This window comes from Accipiter gentilis, chromosome 8, assembly GCF_929443795.1.
Source record: "Accipiter gentilis chromosome 8, bAccGen1.1, whole genome shotgun sequence".
Lineage (NCBI taxonomy): Eukaryota > Metazoa > Chordata > Aves > Accipitriformes > Accipitridae > Astur > Astur gentilis.
This window is the reverse complement of record NC_064887.1, coordinates 19,804,818-19,827,818: the sequence shown is the minus strand read 5'-3', so window position 1 is coordinate 19,827,818 and position 23,001 is coordinate 19,804,818. Positions and strand designations below refer to the sequence as shown.

The 23,001-nt window shown below is 37.8% G+C and overlaps 2 protein-coding genes across 9 annotated transcripts in view; one reads left to right on the top strand and one right to left on the bottom strand.

Annotated features, from left to right (window-relative positions):
- Positions 1-7,776, top strand: part of BCAR3 (BCAR3 adaptor protein, NSP family member) — a 113,602-nt gene extending 105,826 nt beyond the window's left edge. For all 6 annotated transcript variants that reach the window (XM_049808979.1, XM_049808981.1, XM_049808977.1 and 3 more), the window contains 6 exons: positions 578-1,218; positions 3,608-3,723; positions 4,585-4,756; positions 4,933-5,056; positions 5,884-6,096; positions 6,898-7,776. In XM_049808979.1, coding sequence (XP_049664936.1) covers positions 578-1,218; positions 3,608-3,723; positions 4,585-4,756; positions 4,933-5,056; positions 5,884-6,096; positions 6,898-7,085 — 1,454 coding nt within the window. In that variant the 3' untranslated portion in view covers positions 7,086-7,776. The remainder of the gene's footprint in view (positions 1-577; positions 1,219-3,607; positions 3,724-4,584; positions 4,757-4,932; positions 5,057-5,883; positions 6,097-6,897) is intronic.
- A 468-nt stretch (positions 7,777-8,244) lies between these two features.
- The window catches only part of FNBP1L (formin binding protein 1 like), a 61,428-nt gene continuing 46,671 nt past the window's right edge, over positions 8,245-23,001 (bottom strand). Inside the window, exons 9-17 of one of the 3 annotated variants that reach the window (XM_049808985.1) lie at positions 21,930-22,133; positions 19,375-19,533; positions 16,158-16,172; positions 14,072-14,181; positions 13,309-13,441; positions 12,754-12,848; positions 12,104-12,252; positions 11,561-11,719; positions 8,245-10,483 (exon numbers count right to left, since the gene is read on the bottom strand). In XM_049808985.1, the coding sequence (XP_049664942.1) occupies positions 10,476-10,483; positions 11,561-11,719; positions 12,104-12,252; positions 12,754-12,848; positions 13,309-13,441; positions 14,072-14,181; positions 16,158-16,172; positions 19,375-19,533; positions 21,930-22,133 (1,032 nt within the window). In that variant the 3' untranslated portion in view covers positions 8,245-10,475. Of the gene's footprint in view, positions 11,720-12,103; positions 12,253-12,753; positions 12,849-13,308; positions 13,442-14,071; positions 14,182-16,157; positions 16,173-19,374; positions 19,534-21,929; positions 22,134-23,001 lie in introns of all 3 variants that reach the window. The other 2 variants (XM_049808984.1, XM_049808986.1) reach the window with 2 other exon arrangements.

The window sequence follows — 23,001 nt, the reverse complement described above, 5'->3', positions numbered from 1 at the left end:
TAGCATAGGATGAGGCATAAATACACAGAAATATATGGATGTGTTTCTCCAGCTCTTCAAATCAGCTACTGTTTAGCAAAAAGATTACCATCCCTGAAATTCATTCCTTCCATACCATACTGCACGTTCAGGCTTGACTTTGGGAAACTTTTCTTTCATCGCAAACTTGTCACTCAGAAATGACTCATCTTTTATGTGGTGTGGCTGGAAGTTTCTGTTTTTATAGCCTAGATCAGGCTACAAAGAAACCTCCTATTCCAAGCCGTGGAGACTATCCAGCTCTGACAGTATAGCCTATGTACGCAGCAGGGACTGGAATTATTGTCAGCATTACCACAGAATAACATTATGGTGCAGCTGTTCTGTGTATCTGGGATTTTGGGAGGATCAGCAAGTGAATGGAATTTGCTGGCTAGCTCATTGCTCAAAATATAATTTCATATACGTTTTTGTCAGTGAATAATTGACATGATCTGACAATATTTTCCTCAGGAAATAGCATTAAGAGATGAACCCTGGGACAGGCATCAGGAACTGCATGTGTTTTGGCCTTCTAAAATACCACTTTCCCCTGCAGGCTTACGACAACCATCTCGATTACCTGAAGCAGATGCAGACTCCTGTCCAAGCTCTCCTGCATTTAGAACAGGCAGTGAACCTTCTCTGAGGCCCACAGTTGTTCAGAAAGTCGCCTCCGAGTCACAAGCAGGGGAAGCTCTTAGAGGATCAGACAGTCAGCTCTGCCCGAAGCCTCCACCTAAACCCAGCAAAGCACCTCTGATGAAGCCCCCAGATTCTCCTTTGGCTTCCCGCAGTTCAGAAGGACACTATTGTGAGCTAAGCCCTGCCAGAGATCCTGCAGCAACAAAACAACATTTATGTCAGAAAAAAAGCTATGTGGAACAACTGACACAAAAAGAGAGGGGAACACACACATTCAGGAACTCTGGAACAAACTATTTGATCCTGGAAGATGACCCTACAATGAACTCTGCATATCCTTTAGAAGCTTCAGCTGGGATGGCTGAAGAAGACAGCATCTTTTCTGCACCTGTTTTTGAGACAGTGTCTACTTTTAAACCGAATGATTTTGAATCCAAACTACTTCCTGCTGAAAACAAGCCATTGGAAACATCAATGTTAAGAAGAGTTAAGGAGCTTTTCACCAACAACAATCCAAAGATTATTGCACTGCATATTCTTAGAATGGACTGCAAGGTAAAAAAAAAAAAAAAATTAATTAATTTTCTCACATTTTATTTTATAATGTGCAAGTTTAGATTTTTTAAAGAACTGATTGGAAAAGATTAATGGGTAGATTTGCAGCTAATGTAATAATGTATTGACTGACTTGGAATGTAATAATGTATTGACCGACTTGGATGGTGGGTGTTTCTTTTCCATTTGAAGAATGTCAACAAACCCTTTGGACTAAAGGTCTCCCACCATTCTTGACTTTAGATTCAAATTCTCAGTATTCCATACATCTTTTTTAATCTCCTATTGGTTGCTGTATATCTGCGATTCAGCTTTTCTTCTATACTGGAGGAAGAGCTATCTATGCTGTAAACCATTGTGGAAAGAACTGCTCGTGACAGGAAATAGCGAGCTAGCTTGCAAGGGCAAAGAGTAGACAGACATTACCTGGTTGCCATACTGCTGACCATAATATAAGATGTTCAATGGAACTAAATATATTTAAACTTCTAAAACTAGCTGCTTTTCTAAATCTTTGTTCTGAGTCTCTGTGTTACAGCTGGATAGGTGTTGTGGGAAAATAGCTGTCAGGACTTCTGCATTTCTCTCCTGTGAGAGAACTGTATTGCTAGTGGACTTGTGCTAGTGTGCTGTTGCGCTGATTCACACCATAGGTCTGAGATGGGGGCAGTTCACCAGAGCAGCAGTAGGACAAGTTTGTGTGAGTGCCTGCCAGCTGCTGGGTTCCTGCCAACAGCAAACACAGCCTTCCTCCTCAGTAGCAGCGTTGGCTGCTGCTAAGTGAGGCTTCCCGCAGACATGGTGACTCAGAAAAACGCGGCTCTACAACCGCTTGGTCTTTCCAGAAGTGATAGATTGTGGCTTCTTTACTATGGTTCAAAGAGTAGTAACAGCATTCTCTAACATTTTAGTTGCAAAATTCACCTTTTCCTCCTTTAACCTAGTAACAATAACCAGAATGACTTTTAATATATTGTTAAAGAGTATGCTGCTTGAAGGCATAGGATATGCATGCCTTAGAGAAGTAGTGAGGGGTTTTATATATATATTATATTCAATTAGCTCATTATTAGCCTCCTGATTTTAAATCCTATAAACTTTGGAATGGGGCCAAGGAAACTGGCCTGCTGGAAGTGTGGGAGCCTGTACAATGAATTAGGAGTCACTGGAGTGTTTTACAGAAACACATTTTTGGATTTTGGAGCAGGAACAGCGACTAGCTAGGACATGTAGAGAAGTCCATTTTAATCTTCATCTCACAGTGCTGAGCCAATGACTGTCATTTATTGGTAACTTGTTGCATGCTACTGCACGGCTCAGAACTGCATGATACAATGAGATTGGCATGTGAACTTGGCCAGAATAAATGCTTTGTGCTGAGATGTGTGATAAGGCTGAAGTTCAGAGGTCTTCTTGTGGCATCAGTAGCTCAGTTTGCCTTTTAAATAATGACATTTCTAATTATGAAAGAAGCACCCATATGGTAAGTGATGGAGTGAAATCTGCCACTTGCATTCCTGAGAGGGCTTTTTGTGACAAAGGAGTAGAAATCAGTGTGTCTCCAGGGGCTTCATATCACTCCTGCATCTCTAGAAGCAAAACAGGTTTCTCTACAGTGCTAGATTTTGTACCAGCGAGGCTCGTTGTGTAGGCCAGATTGCTTTCATATTTTCATAACCAAGAAAGCCTGCTGATGGGTGTATCATGAAACAGCAGGCAGATTGGTTTGTAAATGTGTTGACATACAGGCCTTAAACCAGCAGATAATCTCACATTATCATATTAATATGGGTTTGCTTGTAATTAGCATATATAATTGTTATTGATATAACCAGTAGCTAATACTGTATGTTTAAAAAGCAAAGACAAATTGGTGAGGGTGTCAGCTTTCACATACTGCCTTCCTTAGGCACTCAACATTCAGTGTCCTCCTTAAAGTCCTTTTATTAATTAATCCTTCTGAGGACCCTGTGGTGTTATCCAAAAACATTCTGAGCAGTCGTCTTGTTAGAAGTGAAGGTGGCGAAGTAAATGTGTACATCTTTAAGGCCAAAGAGCAGTACCACCCTGAAAAGGAAGAGGCCAAGAGAGCACCACATTCCCTGGAGCTTGCATATGAATCTCCTGCAAGTAGATGGAAGTTTGATAAAGCATTTTGCTCACACCTTTTATATGTTTTCTGATGGCTGAATCATGCAAGAAATATTGTATTGGTCTTTTTGTGTAAGGTACTGAATGTGCATGTTAAGTTTTTCTTAGATGACTGTATCCTAGTGTTGCATGCTGTGCACTTAACTCCGTATGCCCTGCACTAACCTGGAGGACTTCTAGGTGGCTAGGCTAAGTTAGTTAGTTTCAAAATTCATGCACAGATTTTTGCACCTGACAGGTGGCAAGGATACTAGAAGTTTCTGAAGAGATGAGGAAGATTATGGGAGTGAACTCTGGTCTCGAACTGATTACCTTGCCTTATGGACATCAACTGCGCCTTGACCTAATTGAAAGGTAAACGTTCCTGTTACTCATTTCCAGGGCAGATGGCCAGAAGATCAGAGCATTGCTACATTGTACTCTACATTTCCTCAGAGAATGCTCTCCTGCACGTTTACTGAATTCATGTGTACAGACAGAAAATAAATTTAGTGAGATGGCATATGACTTTTTTTTGCATATGAAAAATTCCTTAACATCATGGGGCAACTCCATACATGTAATACAGGGAAAGGGGAATTCTGTTGAAAGCAGGGTCCTCGGAGCTGCTGACACTCTCAGCTCTCCTTCAAGAGCTCAGGTAAACTGAAGTTCAGGGGACCTATAATCTAGCTGAGCATGTGTTTGTGGAAGAGACTGAAGGCAGTAGCCTTCTGCAACTGGGGAAGAGGCTAGAGGATCTAGTAAAGTAAAAAGTGATCAGCAAAGCTTTCTGTAAAACCTCTGTACAAGTTCTGGGGAACAGTTAGGGTTTTTTCTATCCATGATCTAGCTTTTCTACTTCTCTGATTCAGATTGCAGTACTTTGGTTGCTGAAATTTAGGGGGAAGGTCCCAGGGTTTGAGTGTGGATGACAAAGGGAGTTGGGGTAATTTTCCCAAAAGTGTTCATTCATTCACTGTCTGAGCAGAATGTTGTATAGTAGAAATAGATTAAGAAAATTTATTGAATTTATTAAAACAGAAATTCAAAGCCAACGTATATATATTCCATATAACGGCATTACTGCTCGATACAAAGATGTTGGTAGGTTTGCTGGGCACACTGTGATATTGAAATATACCTTTGAATTGATTTTCTCTGAACACATGTACAGCATAATGTATTATTAATTTAATAATTTGTAACCAATAGTATAAATTGTTTCACTTACAGGCACAATACCATGGCAATAGGAATAGCTGTGGATATTTTGGGTTGCACAGGAAATCTGGAAGATAGAGCAGCAACATTAAATAGGATTATCCAAGTTGCAGTGGAGCTGAAGGACTCGCTGGGAGATTTGTATGCATTTTCTGCCATTATGAAAGCACTGGAAATGCCACAGGTAAAAATCTGTTTCCTTTATGTTCCAAAGCATGGAGTTGTTTGATGGTTTATTTAACTTATGCAATTTCAAGACTAGAGAGATCATCAGGACAGGAACTTTGTCACTAGCAGTGTACTTCTCCTGTGAATTGCTTACGGAGTCAATAATGGGTATTCTTTACTTTATATGAACAGGTCACTAGGTTAGAACAAACCTGGACCTCTCTAAGACATCATTATACCCAGACTGCCATTATGTATGAAAAACAGCTGAAGCCATTTAGCAAAGCTTTGCATGAAGGACAAGAGGAGTGGAATAGTGAGTATGAGTTTCTATTTAGCCTTTTAACTCTCCCACTACTGGCTTCCTGTGTAGGGAGATGAGGCAGCTGCTGTTATGATAGCTGTGCATCTGATGTTAAAATGACTATGTGAACTTGTATAATGCAGTGTTAAGACAATGAAGTATGTGCTTGTATGTGTGTACGTACCCATGCAGAATGTAACAAACATTCTGCCCAAACCCACGCTCCCTCTTTGTGGAGCAGAAACTGAAATGCTGTGCCTCATCTTGCCTCAAAGACAGGAAAAAAATCTCCTTCTTCCTCAGACAAGAGTTACTTGTGACAGATTTTGCTTTTTATTTGCTTTGCCTATTGGATCAGAGGATGAATACTCAAATGCAAAGAATGGTTTAGTCAGACAATTCCTCTGATCCCATCCGGTGCTCCTGCCTCAGAATCTTTTCAGCTCTGGTCTCCAAAGGGGTGCAAGGTAGAGATAACATTTCCCTGAACATCTCACTGAGAATGGGTAGAGAAGGAAAACTTTTTAGCCTCACAGAATGTATTGGAATGACCCAGATTTTAAATGTGTTTAAAATCTCTGTGTGCTACTGTCTAGTAATTCAGCAGCACCTTCTCCTGTAGCAAATTCAGTCTTCCAATGCTAATTTGTCTTGGCCTTCTCCCCCAGTCAGTTCACTGGGAACTGGCAGGAGAGGCATATCTGAGGTAAGGTGTTAACTTGGAAGATGGAAGACAAAGAGTAGTTGACTTTGAAAAGAATACTGCAGTTACAATACCTTCTTCAATTAGCAGGTTTTATAATGTCTGATGATATGATTTGTTTGTTACTCTATCCCAGAGACTGTCAGTGCTCCACAGAACAATGTAACAGTGCCACTGCTGATGCCTCTCATTACCTTGATGGAGCGACAAGCTGTTGTTTTTGAAGGCATGGACCTGTGGGAAAGCAGTGACCAAAGCTGCGACATAATGCTCAAGCACTTGGCCACAGCTCGGCAGATAGCACAGAATGCAGAAATGTACAGCTTGACTGCAGAACAGATGCTGCAAGGTAGGGAGCACCAGTAGGAGAAACTGCTGCATGTTTAAATAGAATGTGCGGGTTACATCTGAAGAATAAGGTCTCTCCCGAAGTGCCACTAAAAGTCAGTGCAAGAAACTCTTCTCCTCTTTCCTGGGAGCTGAAATAGTAGCAAATGTCCTGCAGGAAACTCAGTCTGAGGACAAGATCAATATTGTTTAAAAGCAGACAGTAAATTATTCATTGCTGTAGTTCTCCAGTAAGCAATAGAGTGTACGTTTTTGCTAAGCCATACTCATATTCAACTGAATAGAAGTACAGTCAGGACCAAGGATAACTTCCTGTCTTCTGTACAATTTGAAATTCCTACTCTGATTTTTGTGAATAAAACACCATCCATCGTAGTAGGATTCTTTACAGCAGTGCAAGACGTAACACTTGACTGGTCGCAGCCAGAAAGCAGCAACATATTATAATGTGACTTAGTGTTTTAAACTTGCAGTAAAAAAGTTGAGGGGAGAGAAATTTAAGTATTTCTGCAGGCAGCATGTATACATCAGTAATTATATTTGAGATCAGGCTATAATGACAATTCTAGACCATTAGAATTGAACAAAAAGGATAGCGTGTCCCTAGAGCCATTTGTGTGCTACTGGAATGTCACAGATGGAAAGGATTTTCACTGTTTCACTAGCTTGTTAAAATCATTGTGCAAAAGGAACCAGCACACTAAAGCTTATCTTATTAGGAGGGAATATAGTTTAAAGGCCATTTCTTCTGAATAAAAATCTTGCCTGATGGCGATATTGTGGGATTCTTTTTACTTACTAGGTTTCCAGCCTGATGAAGAGATGAGTGAAATCTTCAAGACAGAATTTCAAATGAGATTGCTCTGGGGCAGCAAAGGAGCACAAGTTAATCAAAATGAAAGATATGAGAAATTCAGCCAGATTTTAACTGCACTTTCCCGAAAACTGGAACCTCCTCCAGTGAAGCAGGTGGAACAATTAAGTATATAAGACTCTGTAACCACTATTTAAATGATATACTTGAAATAACCTTAGTTTTCTTTTGGTGATTTGATACTGCACAAACTTTTTGCATTTCACAATGTTTAGAATTTTTAACTGCACAATGCACACTTGTTTTAAAACTACTGATTTCTAAACAAATTATTTATTTACTGTGTCACCAAGTCATTTAATGATCCTTTTAAACAGTTAGGTTATCCTTGTAAGATAGTCTTACAGCTTTCTGTATTTCCCCAGAGTTGCAATGTTTTGATAATGCCTCAGAGTAAGGGCATTGGCATCTTAACATTAAAATGAAGCAAATAGTGTAAATAAAATGATAGATTAAGTATGTGACTTTGCAGAAAATTTGTTGTATAATATTCCTTTAATGAATATGAAACACTGTACATAGAACTGAGAATTAAAGTGTATCTTTATGCAAAATAATTTGCATATTTGCAGGTTGCAGAAATGATCCTTTATCTGTGACCACAACAGAAGGCTCAAGTATCACTGTACCTTTGAAAGCAGAAAATTAATTGTGTATGTGTTGGGACATCTTACTTTTTAAGACAGCATCTGTAGTACTTTTTGGCTTTTGCTGGAGCCTGCATAACAGCTATGCTGCCAGGAATGAATAATGAAATTGCAAGAACAAACAATCCAGATAATTAAAATGCTTTCAGATATGAGTAAATGTGGGTGTATGTATATATTAAACTTGCTTCATTTACTGAGGTGAATCAGTTGGGTAAGTATTTTTTTTTTTTTTCTCCTTGGATGAAGGCAAAGCATAAGCTGTTAGCACTTTTCATAGGAAATCAGCATACACTGTGTTTATATAAAGAGTGCTTTAGCAGCACATTCCACTTTGTCACAAATAGAATTGGTGTATAAGCATTATCCTCAGAAGTTGTAGAAATATTTAAGCAAGAACTATGGTTAGAGCTGCATGTGCTTATTGTCCCTAAGCCTATCTCTGGAGTGAGATGTTACAGCATTTGAAAGTATCCGAGTAGGCTAACAACACAACCACACCAAAATGGTGTCATCTGTTCCCCCATCTACAATCACAGCAGAGGTTCTACCACCATAACAAGAGGTTACAGACCTCATGCTGAAAGTCTCCCTGTCCCTCCTAAAAGAAAACAAACAGGGAAGCTAATTACTTAGACCATGAAAAGATTTTTTTATTCCATGAAAATATTCTCAACAGAGAACACTATTTTTAAACAAAGCATTTAACATTTAGGAAATCAACATGTGCACAGAAAAGGATTAAAAATTACTGGAAAATGTAAGATTAAGACAACTCACGTTCAGAAATTTCAAATGATTTATAACTAGCTGTGCAAGTACAAATGTTTTTTTCCTATGTTTAATAACCCTCATACAAGTTGCACTATCCCTCATGAAAGCAACCTGCCTCCAAAGGAAGCAAATCCTGGTTTTAGAAAAACAAACAGTAGCATGAAAAGAACATTTAGTCCTTTACCAGGAAGTGTTATTACTGACCTGCAAGGCTGTTAGCCAGGCAAACCACAGGCCCTTTAGCAGAAAATACACAGATCACATTTCCTCCTTTTCTCTAACTTTAAAATAAAAAAGCACTAAATTAAAAAAAATAAGAAAACAAAAAAAACCCAAAATACCAACAACCCCCCAAACCCCAAAAAACTACTTAAGTAGTTTTGTCAGTATTGAGTAATGTCACATTATTATATAAATAACCCTGTATACAAGCTCCAGAAATCTAAACTTTAGAGTTTAATAGCCCCCATAATACACTAGGTCAAGCTGTGTAATAGTGGTGTACATAACAAAAGGAATAAACCTCTACACAACTCACTCAAATTCAGTTTTACTGGTAGTACAGTTCCTAATAACACTGAACTTAAAAAGAATCCAGCACTGCTGCATCCAAATATTGCTTCAGACCCCAGAAAAACAGGATGTTTTGATTATTATTTCATTTCCCAAAACAGCAGGTGGCTGGGTTGACAAGGTTGCTTCAATACAAGTATCCCTCCCCCCAACATCTCTAGTCTAATTCTTATCACCCTAATAAATCAGATATGATGTATTTATTAATAGAACCACAAATGGGAGGCAAGACAACATAAGCTATAGGGGCACTGCAGACAACTATATTTACACGTATAAACATATCCAAATTTCAGTTGTTTACAAGTAAAAGTGCACATAGATCATTACGAAGTATCACACAAATTTCAACTGGTCCATACAATGAAGCATCACCTGGAAATGGACTAGCACTGCAGTAATTAAAATTGGAACTTCATAGTGAAAACTAAAAGATAGTTTCCATAAAAATACTTTAAAAAAATATTAAATGAGGAAATATGCATTTCAATGTATAAAATTCATGATGCACCATGTATCCAGTAAAGTAGAGCTCTAGAAAACACCTACCATGGCTACCTCAGCAGCTGCAGCACTGTGAAAAGAGCTGAGACACAAAGCCCTTTGTGGGATACTGTAAGTGGTAGTGTTGGCAAACAACAGATTTAGGCACTCTAGTTTAAGGCAGCATTTGAATGGCAAGTGGTTGACTTCTGAAAACAGTCATTAGCTTGCAGTGGTGAATCTCTCTGGTGGTGTTCCAGGTTTTCAGTGCTCACAACGGGTTACGGAAGTGCTGAAGGTGGACCACAGTTCTAGGAGTTTCTCTCGGTTGCATTGTAGGCTAGAGCCGAGATGTATTATTATTTCCCCAAATCAACACAAATACATTACGGTCTCTTATCAGTTATGCCAAAAACTGGAATGTAATGATGGTTGCAGTGGTATAGTTATAGCAGCATACATGGATACTGGGATGAAACTCTAGGGCTGAAGATATTTAAAGAAAATGATTTGTTACAAAATAAGACAAGCAATGACAGCAAGGTGTTATGCAGACATGCCTGACTGTCCTAGGCATGCAGGAGGAGGTTAACGGCGAGCATGGAGGTGGCACAGGCAGACCGGTAACTGGCATTTGGTTCTAAATGACTGCCAATTAAAATGAGTTGGAAAAGAGCGTAACTGAGATAACCAAAACATAGCACAAGCTAAAATATAGTTTGTGCATCTGGGACAACCTAGGACAATGAAAATAAAGCAACTGTAGGAGCAGTAGCCTTTTTACTCTGGTAATGGAACTCTATTTTCCTGCACAAATTGAAGAATTTGTAATACATCCTTACCTATGTATGGAGATGCTAAGATGTTAGTGACTAAATGTATGTCTGCATGCATTCATGCAACTAGCTTTTCCCCTTGGGCCTCCCAGTCTAGTACCCCCCTCACCCCCCCCCCACCCCCCCCCCCCCCCACCCCAGCAGCTGCATGTAACCTCCTTCAAGATCTCGCCCATTTTCTCAGAAACCCGCTTCAGGAACCTGCAGTCCAAGAGGAAAAAGAAAAGAACAAAGTTACTGAAGGCCTTTAGAAGACAGAGAAGCGTGCTCAGTTCTAACAGGCCATTCTCAGTGGCTATGCATTAGCCTTATACTTAATTCCACAAAGTCTCATTAGAAATACGAGTCACAGCTTTTAGATTAGCTTTCCCCCCCTCCCCTGCCTAGTAATCAAGTAGTGCAATGCAGTTTCCAATCCTCAGTGATTTAACAGTGAGGGGAATTACTGCACATTTAAGACCTTGATTTCACACTAAACATCATGCAATTCAAAGACTTAGCTTACAGGCACAGATTAAGAATATAAAATCATTCCCTTTTCAGGAGCGGAGAGAGGTTTCAGTGAGACATCAAGCATTACATGTGGTCTCTTTTTTTTTTGTTGTTCAAGGTATCTAGAGTTAAAACAATGATGTTGTGTCCAATACACAATATTCTACATTACAAGTACTGAAAAGGAAGGAGAGAGGCAGGTCAGTGGACTTTCTGTCCTTAATTATGTTTTTTCCTGAGTATTTTTGTTGAGCTTTCAGAATCAGAAAACATTTTCCTGTTTAAGAAGTGAAACCTGCCAAGTATTTGCTAAGGAAGGAAATTAATAATTTTTAGTAAGTGAGTTCAGTTAGCTATTAGAGGAAAAAAACCCTCTGTTTAAGCATATAGTTTAAGTAAGTCATAAAAACTGGGAACAGTAAATCTTAGAGATCTTTAAAACCTACGTAATTTTTCAGTTCTCTATAAAAACAAAGTATTGTGTAGAACAAGCAGGAATCTTGGTCTTTTTCAGTTTAATAGCTGAAGTGGATTTAGTGCTTTGTAAAGCAGGAACGCTATGATCAGTTAAAGCAGAAGACATTGGTCAAAATTACAGACCCATGTAAGATGCGTAATTTAATATGGTCATCTCTGAAAAAAACTGTAGCAAACTCACACTGCAAACGACTTCTGATAGTCTACTGCTTTCCATCAACCTGTGCAACTTACTATTTTTCCACTATTCTCCCTGGGGAATGCACAACTGAAAGCTGCCAGTTTACTGTTAGATATAGGTTACTGCACCTTTGCTGTTTTTCTCTAGCGTTACATCTATATATGATGTTGGCACATAGCCTTCCTCTCCATTATGTCTTCGAGCTCTTGTCCACCCATCTCCTTTGTCCTCCTCAATAATGTACAAAATTTCCCCCTCTTTCATTGCTAGAGTGCCTTCATTATGACCTGGGAAAAACAAGAGGCAAAGAAGTCTCTGTTCAGACAGAATTCAAGTCACCATTCTCCCAGGGCATAGTTTCCAGATTATATATAAACAGGAAGACCCAAAAATCTGTGCAAGAGAACATATGGTCACACAGGCTTACAGACAAAAACCTAGTCTAATTTGTGAAGCTGAATATTTGCCAATAGCTGTGTTACTATTTATCTTAAAATAGCACAAAAGTACTGCTTGTGAATTAAAGTGATTTATAAAATATTTCTACTGATCTTATAAGCAACTGGTTGCTCATACGGTTCATTTACTTTACATCATTTTACTTGTCTTCTATATAACAAATAATCTGTGCCTTATAGTCAAGGAATTATAGTGCATGTTGTTAACCTTACCATCAAATGGATATATTGCCTTGCAATGTCCTATAGCGGGTAGTGGATCATCATCTTCAAACTCATCATCAAATTCATTTGGATGTGCATGTTGCTGCGGTGGGCCTCGAACTTCCTGATTTGCATCATCCGTGTAACTCCCTTCAGGGCTATAATGCAGTGATTGGAGTGTCAGGACTCTGAACAGAGTTCTTAGCTCTAAAACTCAGAACATACGTGCATCACAGAAAGGGCAGACCGGGGATAGTGCTCTGGGAATGCCTGTTAGCAGTTTTTGTATTTACTGCTGGAGGTGATTTTCTGAAAATACCAATCTAAACAAGGCTTGGACTCAATTCTGCTACAAAACCAAACATAAATTTGACACACCTGCCTCTACAGAACATGGAAATCTGGTAAGCCTTATGCAATGGAGTAAGATAGCTTTAAAACACACTGCTAGTTAATGAGTGGGTGTTTTGATTAGACTCACTATTTTTTTATGTTACCATAATGACATGAAGTGACCTGTAGAATTCAGAACCAGTAAGCTTTTCCTTTAGGACATGAACTTTCAGAGGATAAGTAACAACCATCACCTACTGTTAACTATCAAGGAGATGTACTGATTCTAGCATAAGACATAAAAGTGGTAGAGATAGAATAGTGACCTCTCTCTGCCCTGTGTTACAAGGTGGTTGATATCACTGCTGTGCCGCCTGTCGCTTCTGGCTGCTACTTTACCTTCAACTTCAGAGAGCCAGGCCTTGGGGAAAAAAGACAAATACTGGTGTCAAAGAAAACTTGATTGTGAACCAGCAAATACCATTTAACAAATGCACTTTACTGCATAGTTTACTTGTCAGTACACAGCCACATAGAGAATACATTCACATGTCAAGTCTTGTAAGTACTTCACATGAAGCATGAACCTATCCCTTCCATACTAGTCTTAAGGAAAAAATTAATCTTTAATCACATATGAATTTCAGAATAAGTGGTTAGTAAGAAATTCTTCTAAACAGCTTGCAATTTGAATAATGTACATCCTTATTCTAACTAGATGAATGTACTTAAAAATACGGTACCCCACAAAAAATTGCATCAGGAATGCTTTCTTAAATCAAGATTAATAGTTTTTCTGGGTGCTCTGTTTATAACCTGTAAGGCAAACTACAATTTTACCACTCATTTACATTTTCCAAGGAATTGTTTGAGAGTCTAACCTCATTCTTGTGTATTTCCATCCGAAGACGGTCCATGTTGCTCATCGTCTCAGTTAATTTTGGTTGCAAACTGCCTGGATCACCCATCTGGGGATTTTTTTCATAAACATCCTTCATCTTGATGAGGGCATCTCTAAAAACATACAAACCCCAACAATATTTGTAAAAATTACATATATCAGTACTGATTCATTGAAGCTAAAATAATGTTTACCTGTATGAGATCCTGACCTATGATTAGATACTAAGCAGACATGAGGAACTGCTGCTCCCCACATCACAGCTAAATCCTTTTCCCATTCTGTCATCTTAGCACTTTGCCTGCCTTCCTTGTGTTGTGCATAGGCACACAAGGACTCCCAACTGTCGACTCTTCTCTATCCAGTCTAAATACTGTTTCCCATATTGTTTGTTATACATAATTTCCTAAATTTTAATAATGTTCTGTTCTTAATACACTAAGTTACAGCTCTCTTGCTCAACAGACTACGCACTGCTAATTTTTTTTTTTTTAAACGCATGCTTTTGGATCTAATGTTTCCTATTGCAACGTTAAGATCAAAATGTGTATTATAGTAAAGCAGAAGGAAGCAATGCTAACAGAATCTACATACAATAAACCATGAACTGAAGAAAATGCTTTGTAATAGCCTGGACTAGTATATTGTCTCCTGGCTTCTGAGCACTGTTGACTTAGGTAGAGGTCCTCAAAAGAAACAGACATAGAGAGAACCATGACAAAAACTCCAAAAAATGCATTCACTTTTGGTCTGTTTCCTTCTGTAGTTCTCTGTTAAGTTCATCGATTCTCTGTTGCAGTTTCTTGCGTCTTTGTTCTGGAGGGAGATGGCTGAAGTCTTCTAGTGCAGGGCCCTGCAAGTAGAAATACTATTAAACAAGTAACACGCACATATCTGGACAGCTGAACTGACATACCCACACACGGACAGTGTTCACTGGAAGCAGGATGGGCCTTCTTAAAAACTCTACTTGACACACAGCTCTATAAAAGACCGCAACAGAATAAATGCACATTCTTGCTGCCAGATCATAGTCATTCATTGGATGTTCTTTCTGCCTTCTGTAACCATTGGCTCATAGATGTAATTCAAAATTTGTAGACTTAATTATTTTTCTGAAAAGCTGAGCCATGTACCTCCTATTACATCCACTGCACTTAAAGCAGATTTAGAAAGGACAGATTTAATTACTACAGAGTAATTTCAGTCAGAACAAAAATCTAAGATGTGTTAATAATCATTATACACATATGATTGATTCTTTCTCTGAAGCCTGTGTTCTATGGTGATTTGGATGCTATCGAAAGAAAAATACTGTATTTTGGATCTTCATTCCTAAGTAGTAGTATAGTTTTCTTCTGGAAGTTCAGCAATCTTAATAGAAAACATATTAAAACTTTTGAAGTTCTGAGGCATTTTACCTCAAGGAAAACTAGTTCATAGAACACAGAAAAAGCCTTTATAACATCAAAATTTTGACTGAAATTTGTTAGTCTGAATCAAAACTTGCTCAAATATTCCAAGTTACCTTTTCATTATAAAAAATAATTTTTCAGGGAGGGAAAAAGCCTCTTACTTTCTAAGCTTTTTTAATTTAATTTTTTTTAAAAAAAACAAACCCAAAACCTTAGGACCACCTATTGTTACGAGCCCAAAGCTGCAAAAGCTTGATTGCAAACTTGTGCCAAAATTATAAACGGGATGGAAGGACTTGGGTGTGAAAAGCATGGGAAGAGATTTTTATGTATCTTATGAGTTTGTTGTGAAAACTCTTCCCCTCAGGGTGACAGACACTGACAGTGTTAAGGAAACATGGTACATATCTTACTAACAGAAAGTTAAGTTACATTATTTATGTCCCAGTTGCCTAGGAAAGTTGGCTTTAGCACAAGAAAGCCAACTTGCCATTACAGTAACCCTCCATGGAGGCAAACCGAACTGGACAGCATTTCTTTTGTCAAGAAGAAACAAGACTGTCAAGATTTTGACACCAGCAGCCTTAGGCTCAGGTGCCAAGTTTCTAATACCCCCTTCTTAGGATCTTCTTGCCCCTCAACTTCTTGGTTCTTTTGCACTTGTAAGATCATCATCTCATTGCTTTTTAAGAAGGGAATACAAGACACCATAAAAAGAGGAAAACCAAGATATGTTTCCAAAATAAAGCAGAAGTGTTTTCTTTCTGGAGGCAAAAAAAATAATTAAAATCCTCACAGGTGCTTTTACACACTACAGAGAAACAAAAAGACAATCCCATCCCCCTGTATCATTCTTCCTTACAGGTCAGTTAAAACCAGAGTATCCTACAGCAATAATCAGAACAGAAGTCTTTTTGTGAATTTTTACTGATTTACACTACAAAACAACAATATTCATCAAGGTGTGGTTTTTATTTTATGTAACAGCTTTCTAATATTCCTAAGCATAAAGGATCATCTCCCCTGTAATTTTTTGGTTAAATTCAAAGGAGTGAATTTTGCAGTATTCAGTATTTCTCCTTTACACAAGTTTTGTAGTCTTTTCATATACCTATTTTATGCTGCTTTAACAATTTTCCTGACAAAGAAATCACCCAGTATTTCCATCATGACCAACTCGTGAATACTGGCCAACCCTAAAATTCCAAACCCACAGATTTAGTTGCAGCCAGATCACAAGTCTAATTATCTTACATTAAGCATGGATGATTAAGACGACTGTGTATATGAGTGGAAAATCTGGATGTATTTCAGCACCTGACTTAAAGCAGTTATGATATGGAAACACTTTCAAAAGATTACTTTCATGCTATCTTAGCAGAAGTACAGCAGACAGATCAGCACACGGGCTTACCATCTTCACCGACCACTGCACAGTTCATTTGAAAACAGAAAGAAACGGGAAATTATTCACATGCAACGACCAGTTATGAAAATGACTAATGCCTAACAATGTATCTTTAAAATATTACCAAAGGATTAAAATTTTAATTTCTAAAAAATACATTTTACTATGAGCACAAGAAAAGCAAAATACAAAAATCAGAAATGCACTTCCGCTTTAAGAATTACCGATTTACTTATGAATTTCTAATACACAACTTCATTAAACTACTTTTGAATTTTAGTGTTTTGAGTAATTGCTAAAGAACTTCTATTGTAGGAGAAGAAACAAACACACAGCCAACACTGCACAAAATAGCAGAATTTGATGATGATGAAGGACTGGTCAGCCATATGCAAATCATTTGTTCATTATAGCTAACAATCCACTACCATCACTTTTACAAACTTAATTTTTACAATGTATTTACTTTGTTACCACAGTAGAACTAAAATAAACAAAGATCTTTTTCAAGTTTAGAAGTTAGCAATTTTACTTTCTGAAAACAGCATTTGGATGATTGCTGCGATCCTAGAAATGTTTTAGTCCAGATAAAAATAAAGACATTTAAAGAATTTATCCTTAGAGGAAGCAAATGAAACATGGGATGGCAGGTGTTGTGTCTTGGGTTTAACATTCACAGCATTTTGAAGATCTACCATGCTTGCAATGACTTTGGATAACCCTTTCCAGAGAAACACCAAGAAACTCAGAAGATATATACCTCTGACATCATTTAGGACCTTCAGCAATTGTTAAGGCTATTGATTGGGGCACACACACAAAATTAGAATTTCTAGCAATGAGGAAGGTAAAGCACCTTCACAAATGATACTTTGGTAGAAGCCTCAATAAAGTCCAAAGATGTAAAATGGCTATAGAATAAATGTCTTATTCCCTTTAGAGTCTTCCAAGAAAATACAAGTAAGGTTTACATATCACTGTTGATGATGCATCTGTTTATGTATCAAGTGGCATGGAGCAAAGACCTCTCATAAGCACTATCACTATCTGGAAATGTTAATATTTCAAAGGATAATAAGCAGCGTGTAATAGCAGTACTAATAAAGCAAGTTACGCCTGCTTAGACTTAAAGACATTTTTCCCAATAACCTGTTCTACAGCTACTGTTTGCTGCTGTCACTATACATCACAATAAGAAAACCTAATGCATGAAGCACAGAATGAGGGCAGTATGGTTTTGTGATCTCCAGTGTCTTGAGTGAAATCTTGTACAGGGCACGTTAAACAACATAACCAGTACACTTACTGTCTGATATATGCCAACTCAAAGATAAATCTCAGTAGAATCAGAAGTAAATTAAATACCATTTGGTAGTTCTGCATGTCAATACCACTTGGACATCATTTTCCAGGGACAAAACTGTGGAAAACAGCATCATGTGCTAGCAACTATTAAGCCCTAAATCAAGATAAGCCCTGAATCAAGATACATTATAAAGATAAGACTGATCAATGAGATAAAAAAAATCTATTGGAATTACAGTATACATTTAAGTTGAAAAGGCACTCAATACGTGATAATGTAATGTCTGTTAAAATGCTTGCACGGAATTTCAAAATATATAAAAATTAAATGTTCATCCTGAAGGTTTACAGAGATTAACTCTTTAATATTGTGGGATACTAGTGATCCTTGCCAATTTTACGGAATACTATTCTGTATTAAATTCATTCCACTTTTACAACATGACCAATGAATTGTAAGAATAAAAAAATTAAATAAAAATATGGTTTCATTTTCTATTAGCATTCTGTAATTGTTAGATAATCATTTGCTTCAGTAAGGGGTTCTAGAACTACTGATATTACAAGGTGTTGATTTGTGAGCCAGGAGTCAATACATTTAGTGATCAACAAAAAGGAGGTGTAATCAAGACCTGTGCCATCTCAGCAACTATCTAATCCAGCTAGTTCCTTACTGACTACTAAAGACAGAACATTATCTTCATGACCAGAACAAACTGTAAGTGACTCCGAAGGGGAAAGGAGAAACTGTCCTCCATGAATACTTAGAGGACCACAAGAATTTTCTAAATGGTGGTGGTGGTAGAAAGGGTATTTCCAAGATATCTGGGGGCCTGAAATAAGGTGCCACAAAATGACTTAAAGATAAAGAAAATAAGTTTCAAGTGTAACTCATTGCATTTCAGAATGACAGCAAGGGAGCCTCTAAATCATAACGTTACTGCACTGTGACACTGTTGTACTTTGATCTCCGCATTATGTCAACAGTAGTCAACCATTCTTGATGCACATGAGATGGCAAGTCAATATTGTTTTCAAATATCAGAAAATCATGAATTATATATAATCAATTGCATCCAATTATCTCATTATTTGGATCAATAAATATCATAAAACGTACATAAACTGGGCAGCTTATGCTTTCACAACAGGAAGGTGCCAGTACATTTATCACTAGTACTGTAAATGTTGCTAGGAAACCACTTAACATTTCCCTTTTATTATCTTCCAAATGAATTCTATTTGCAGAATATGCCACTGTAAATCAGTAGTTGAATTGATAAATCTCAGAAGGTGGCATTTGGTAGTAAATTTTCCAATAATTTTACCCAAAAGAACCTTGGACAAACAAGAACAATTTATTAATCAGAAAATGCACTGAAATTGTAATGGTTCAAAAATCAGTATTTCAAAATCTGCAAGCACCATGTGCTATAGCATTTGATGTAGGAAAGAAATGAAATTTCTTCCTTCTCAGTTCAGCGTCTTGTAATCAACTATTATTTCAATTAAAAGTCAGCAAATAAGACATCTGATCTGTCAGATGTTTTTTGTGGTGACTATATACCCAATGATAAATTACTGCAAAAATATGTTACATGATGGTAGGAAAACATTTGTGAATGTGAACAACAATGAAGAAAGGTATCAAACACATGCTGAGCACCCTCTTTATAACACCTTTCTTTTAGGCACAAGTATTTGGAATGCGATAAAGAGTACTTCTATTTTATTTTATTTTTAACCTGTTGGTAACTTCTGTATAATATGAAACAAGTATCCTAAAAGTGACCTTATAGCTTAAGTGTTACTTTTAACAAAGTTAGCCTTATAATGAGGGTGAAGAGCATTAGAAAAGCCACATCACAAACACACTGTTCACAGCCCATCATGCATTTCAACTTGTTATCAAACTTACCCCTCTTTTGAGGCTTCTGAAAGAAGGAATTCTGGGCTTCCCTGTTTTTATGTCACTCATGCAATAATGCACTGGTTCAATGGAGAATATGGGATACTGGGACCCATTAGGAGTACTGGTTGTGTATAAACTAGTAGGGGTTAGGGGTGGGGATTGTGGCTAATGTGGAAATAAAGAAAGCAATAAATAAGCCAAATGTTCAAAGTGATTTTAAAATGAAAATTCTGTCTTACAAAAATAAAATTTCCATCCAACACAGAAACAGCTTGTAACGTTCCAGACACATTTACACTATAACTGTATTGGTTTTAAAAGGTTTCTGTCATGAACTAATCTGCAGAGTCACAGGTTGGTGCAGAGAATGAAGGAATATTCAAAAAGGCTTCAGACTCAACACTTCCACAAGATCCCAAAGTTGCCTGTCTCTTTTCTTAAGAAACAGGAAGTTCTGCTTGTCCCAACTTTAGTTACATCCATCCTGGAAGCTTGTGCATTCCTCCTCGCTCTTTCTTCCTACATTTTGATGTACCCTACCAGCTAAGCTAAAATAGAAATATTAGGTACATCTCTGGAGAATGACTAAAACAAAAAGTATATTCAATCTCTGTAGTCAAGCTGGACTGACACAATGGCTGCATGGCTTTGTTAATATCATGAGAATTTCCTCCACTTTCCTCCTCCCCTTTTTTCAAATTGCTTCTCATTTTTTGTATCTCATACCTCTGCTGCTTCTTCCCAGTTTGATTTTTCTGTATTATTTCCTCTGCTGCACAACTGATTCCCTTTCCAAAAAGACTTTTATGTCTTTGACAACATCAAAAATAGGTAAATGCATATCTGGAAGTCAAGACCAGCCACAGTTTCAGCTAAATTGAAGGCACAAAGGCCACCATGAATGCCCCAGCTACAAGAAATCAGCATTTTTTTAATTATCTAATTTAAGAATATATTTTAAAACCTGTAAATAGTATTTGGAATTAAATATGTATCTCCTGATAAGTATTTTGCTCCCCGCTGCTGTTTTGTAGAGCTGCCCCTCCATCCTCCCCAAAAACAGGTGAAAAAGGGGGACATAATCTTCCATTTCCTCCAGGTCCTTAAGGAAGAGATGCATGTGTAGTATGTATACACATATGTGTATCTGTGTTTCCATACAGGAAACAGTAAGGCTGACACTCTGAATGCTACATACAAAGTGAACAAACTGGGGAGAAGTAAGAGTAGGGCAAGTCCTGTCACCTTTCTTCAGCTGTCATCATTCTAAGGAATTTCTTACAACTACAGTAAATGCCAAGGGCCAGATTGAAAAGCAGTGCAGATTTTCATAGCGCCCCTCTCCACAATTCTCAGAAGTCTTGTTGTCAAACTGGTAATCGCTACCTGATCTCAGAACAGGCTGAATCTCACCCACCTCTGCAGCCAAATGCAATAAATATGCTAATACGTTAATGCATTTAAACTATTATCAATCATTAATTATACTGCATGAAAAGTAAACAATCAGTTTTCATTTTAACACACAGCTGAAGTTACATAATATGCTGAGGAGGGAATAAAGAATCAGCTATATCCTTTCTTTCTGTAAATATCTGCTTTCCTGGAATACTATCAAGTGGAAAATAAATCCTATCACTAACAAGGTCTAAGAATAGTTTACTATAATAAATGGCAGAAACTGACTTGGAGCATTAAAATAACCTCACAGAAACTTGTGGGAATCATTAAAATGACTCACTGATATGCTCCAATACCAAATAAAGACCTAGCATAAAATTTAAATATGTATATGCTTCATTATTCATTTATATAGCTAATGCATGTATTGATAATATTTTTTGTTGATCCATGACGGCATCTTGCACAGAAAGTGTTTATTGAAACTCATATAATAATACAAGAAAGGAGTAATTTCCCTGCTTTCAATTTTTTCTTGAGCTTAGGAATATTTTTACCTATTTCATAGTAATATTGCTTCTGGGACATTTGCCTATATGGAGCTTCAACAGTATGTTTTTTTAGTGAGCTATTATAAATGTTAATGTTTTCAGACAAACCTCAGAAGTTTTCAAAACTAGCAGCAGGTATAATAAAAAAAATATCTATATAACATGCCTATATATAAACATCTAAAAAAATGTGACATTTAGAAAGGAGTTGTTTTTTGTAGTATAAAAGAGGAGATCTGAAGTCTGCCCAATTCCAAAGCATACTCCTCCTCCCCTTAGTTTTACATTCACAACACCTTTTCTATGTAATTGCAGAAAGTTTTTACGGAAACTTAGAAATGTTACAGAAATGTGAAGCTACTTTCATGAAATAACTATGAAAAACATTCCCAGGCACAAATCACTAGAAGAAAACTTCCCCCAGTGAGGACCTGATTTTTAATATAATAAGTATCCAACCCTTCTCAAACCTTCAGATCTCCTTACACATATTTTAAAACACAGTGGCAGGCAAGGGGGAAGGTTATTTTAAAATAAATAAATTGCTGCTTCCATGCACTCTAGATCTTCACATTTTGATTTTCCAAATAGTAATTTCTTAATTGTTACCTTTGGCTTCTTTCCAAATAGCCACAGCTTTCCTTTAGCCTTGCCCACTGTAGTTTTTGAGTCAATTCTCATTCCTTCCTGCTTTGGTGTACTGATGGTTCCATCGGAGATAGTTCTGTAAATATTCTGACTGTAATCTTCAAATGGAAAATCTCCAGGAGGTTCAAAACCAGATTTGAAGCAGTCTATCACTAGCTGAGAGTCCTAAACATAGTACATTAAGGAGTTTAAAAAGCAAAACAAGCAAACCCATGAAGAACCAGAGAAAGAAATACACAGAGACATAAATTTTCCCTTTAATTGCAGAGATGCACAGATGGGAAAGTGAGAGAGCGAGCTCAAAATGCATGCTTTTGCATAGATCGAATTAAGATAATAGAATCATAGAATCATTTAGGTTGGAAAAGACCTTCAAGATCATCTAGTCCAACCACCATCCAAGCCCACTAAACCATGTTCTGGAGTACCTTGTCTATGCGCTTTTTGAATACCTCCAGGGATGGTGACTCAACTACTTCCCTGGGCAGCCTATTCCAATGTCTGACAACCCTCTCAGTAAAGAAATTTTTCCTAATATCTAACCTAAATCTCCCTTGCCGCAACTTGAGGCCATTTCCTCTTGTCCTATCTCCAGCCACTTGACAGAAGAGACCAGCACCCACCTCACTACAACCTCCTTTCAGGTAGTTGTATAGAGCTATAAGGTCTCCCCTCAGCCTCCTCTTCTCCAGACTAAACAGCCCCAGCTACCTCAGTCGCTCCTCACAGGACTTGTGCTCCAGGCCCCTCACCAACTTGGCTGCCCTTCTCTGGACACGCTCCAGCACCTCAATATCTTTCCCGTAGTGAGGGGCCCAAAACTGAACACCGTACTCGAGGTGTGGCCTCACCAGTGCCCAGTACAGGGGAACAATCACCTCCCTGCTCCTGCTGGCCGTGCTATTTCTAATACAGGCCAGGATGCCGTTGGCCTTCTTGGCCACCTGGGCACACTGCTGGCTCATATTCAGCTGGCTGTCAACCAGCACCCCCAGGTCCTTCTCTGCTAGGCAGCTCTCCAGCCACTCTGCCC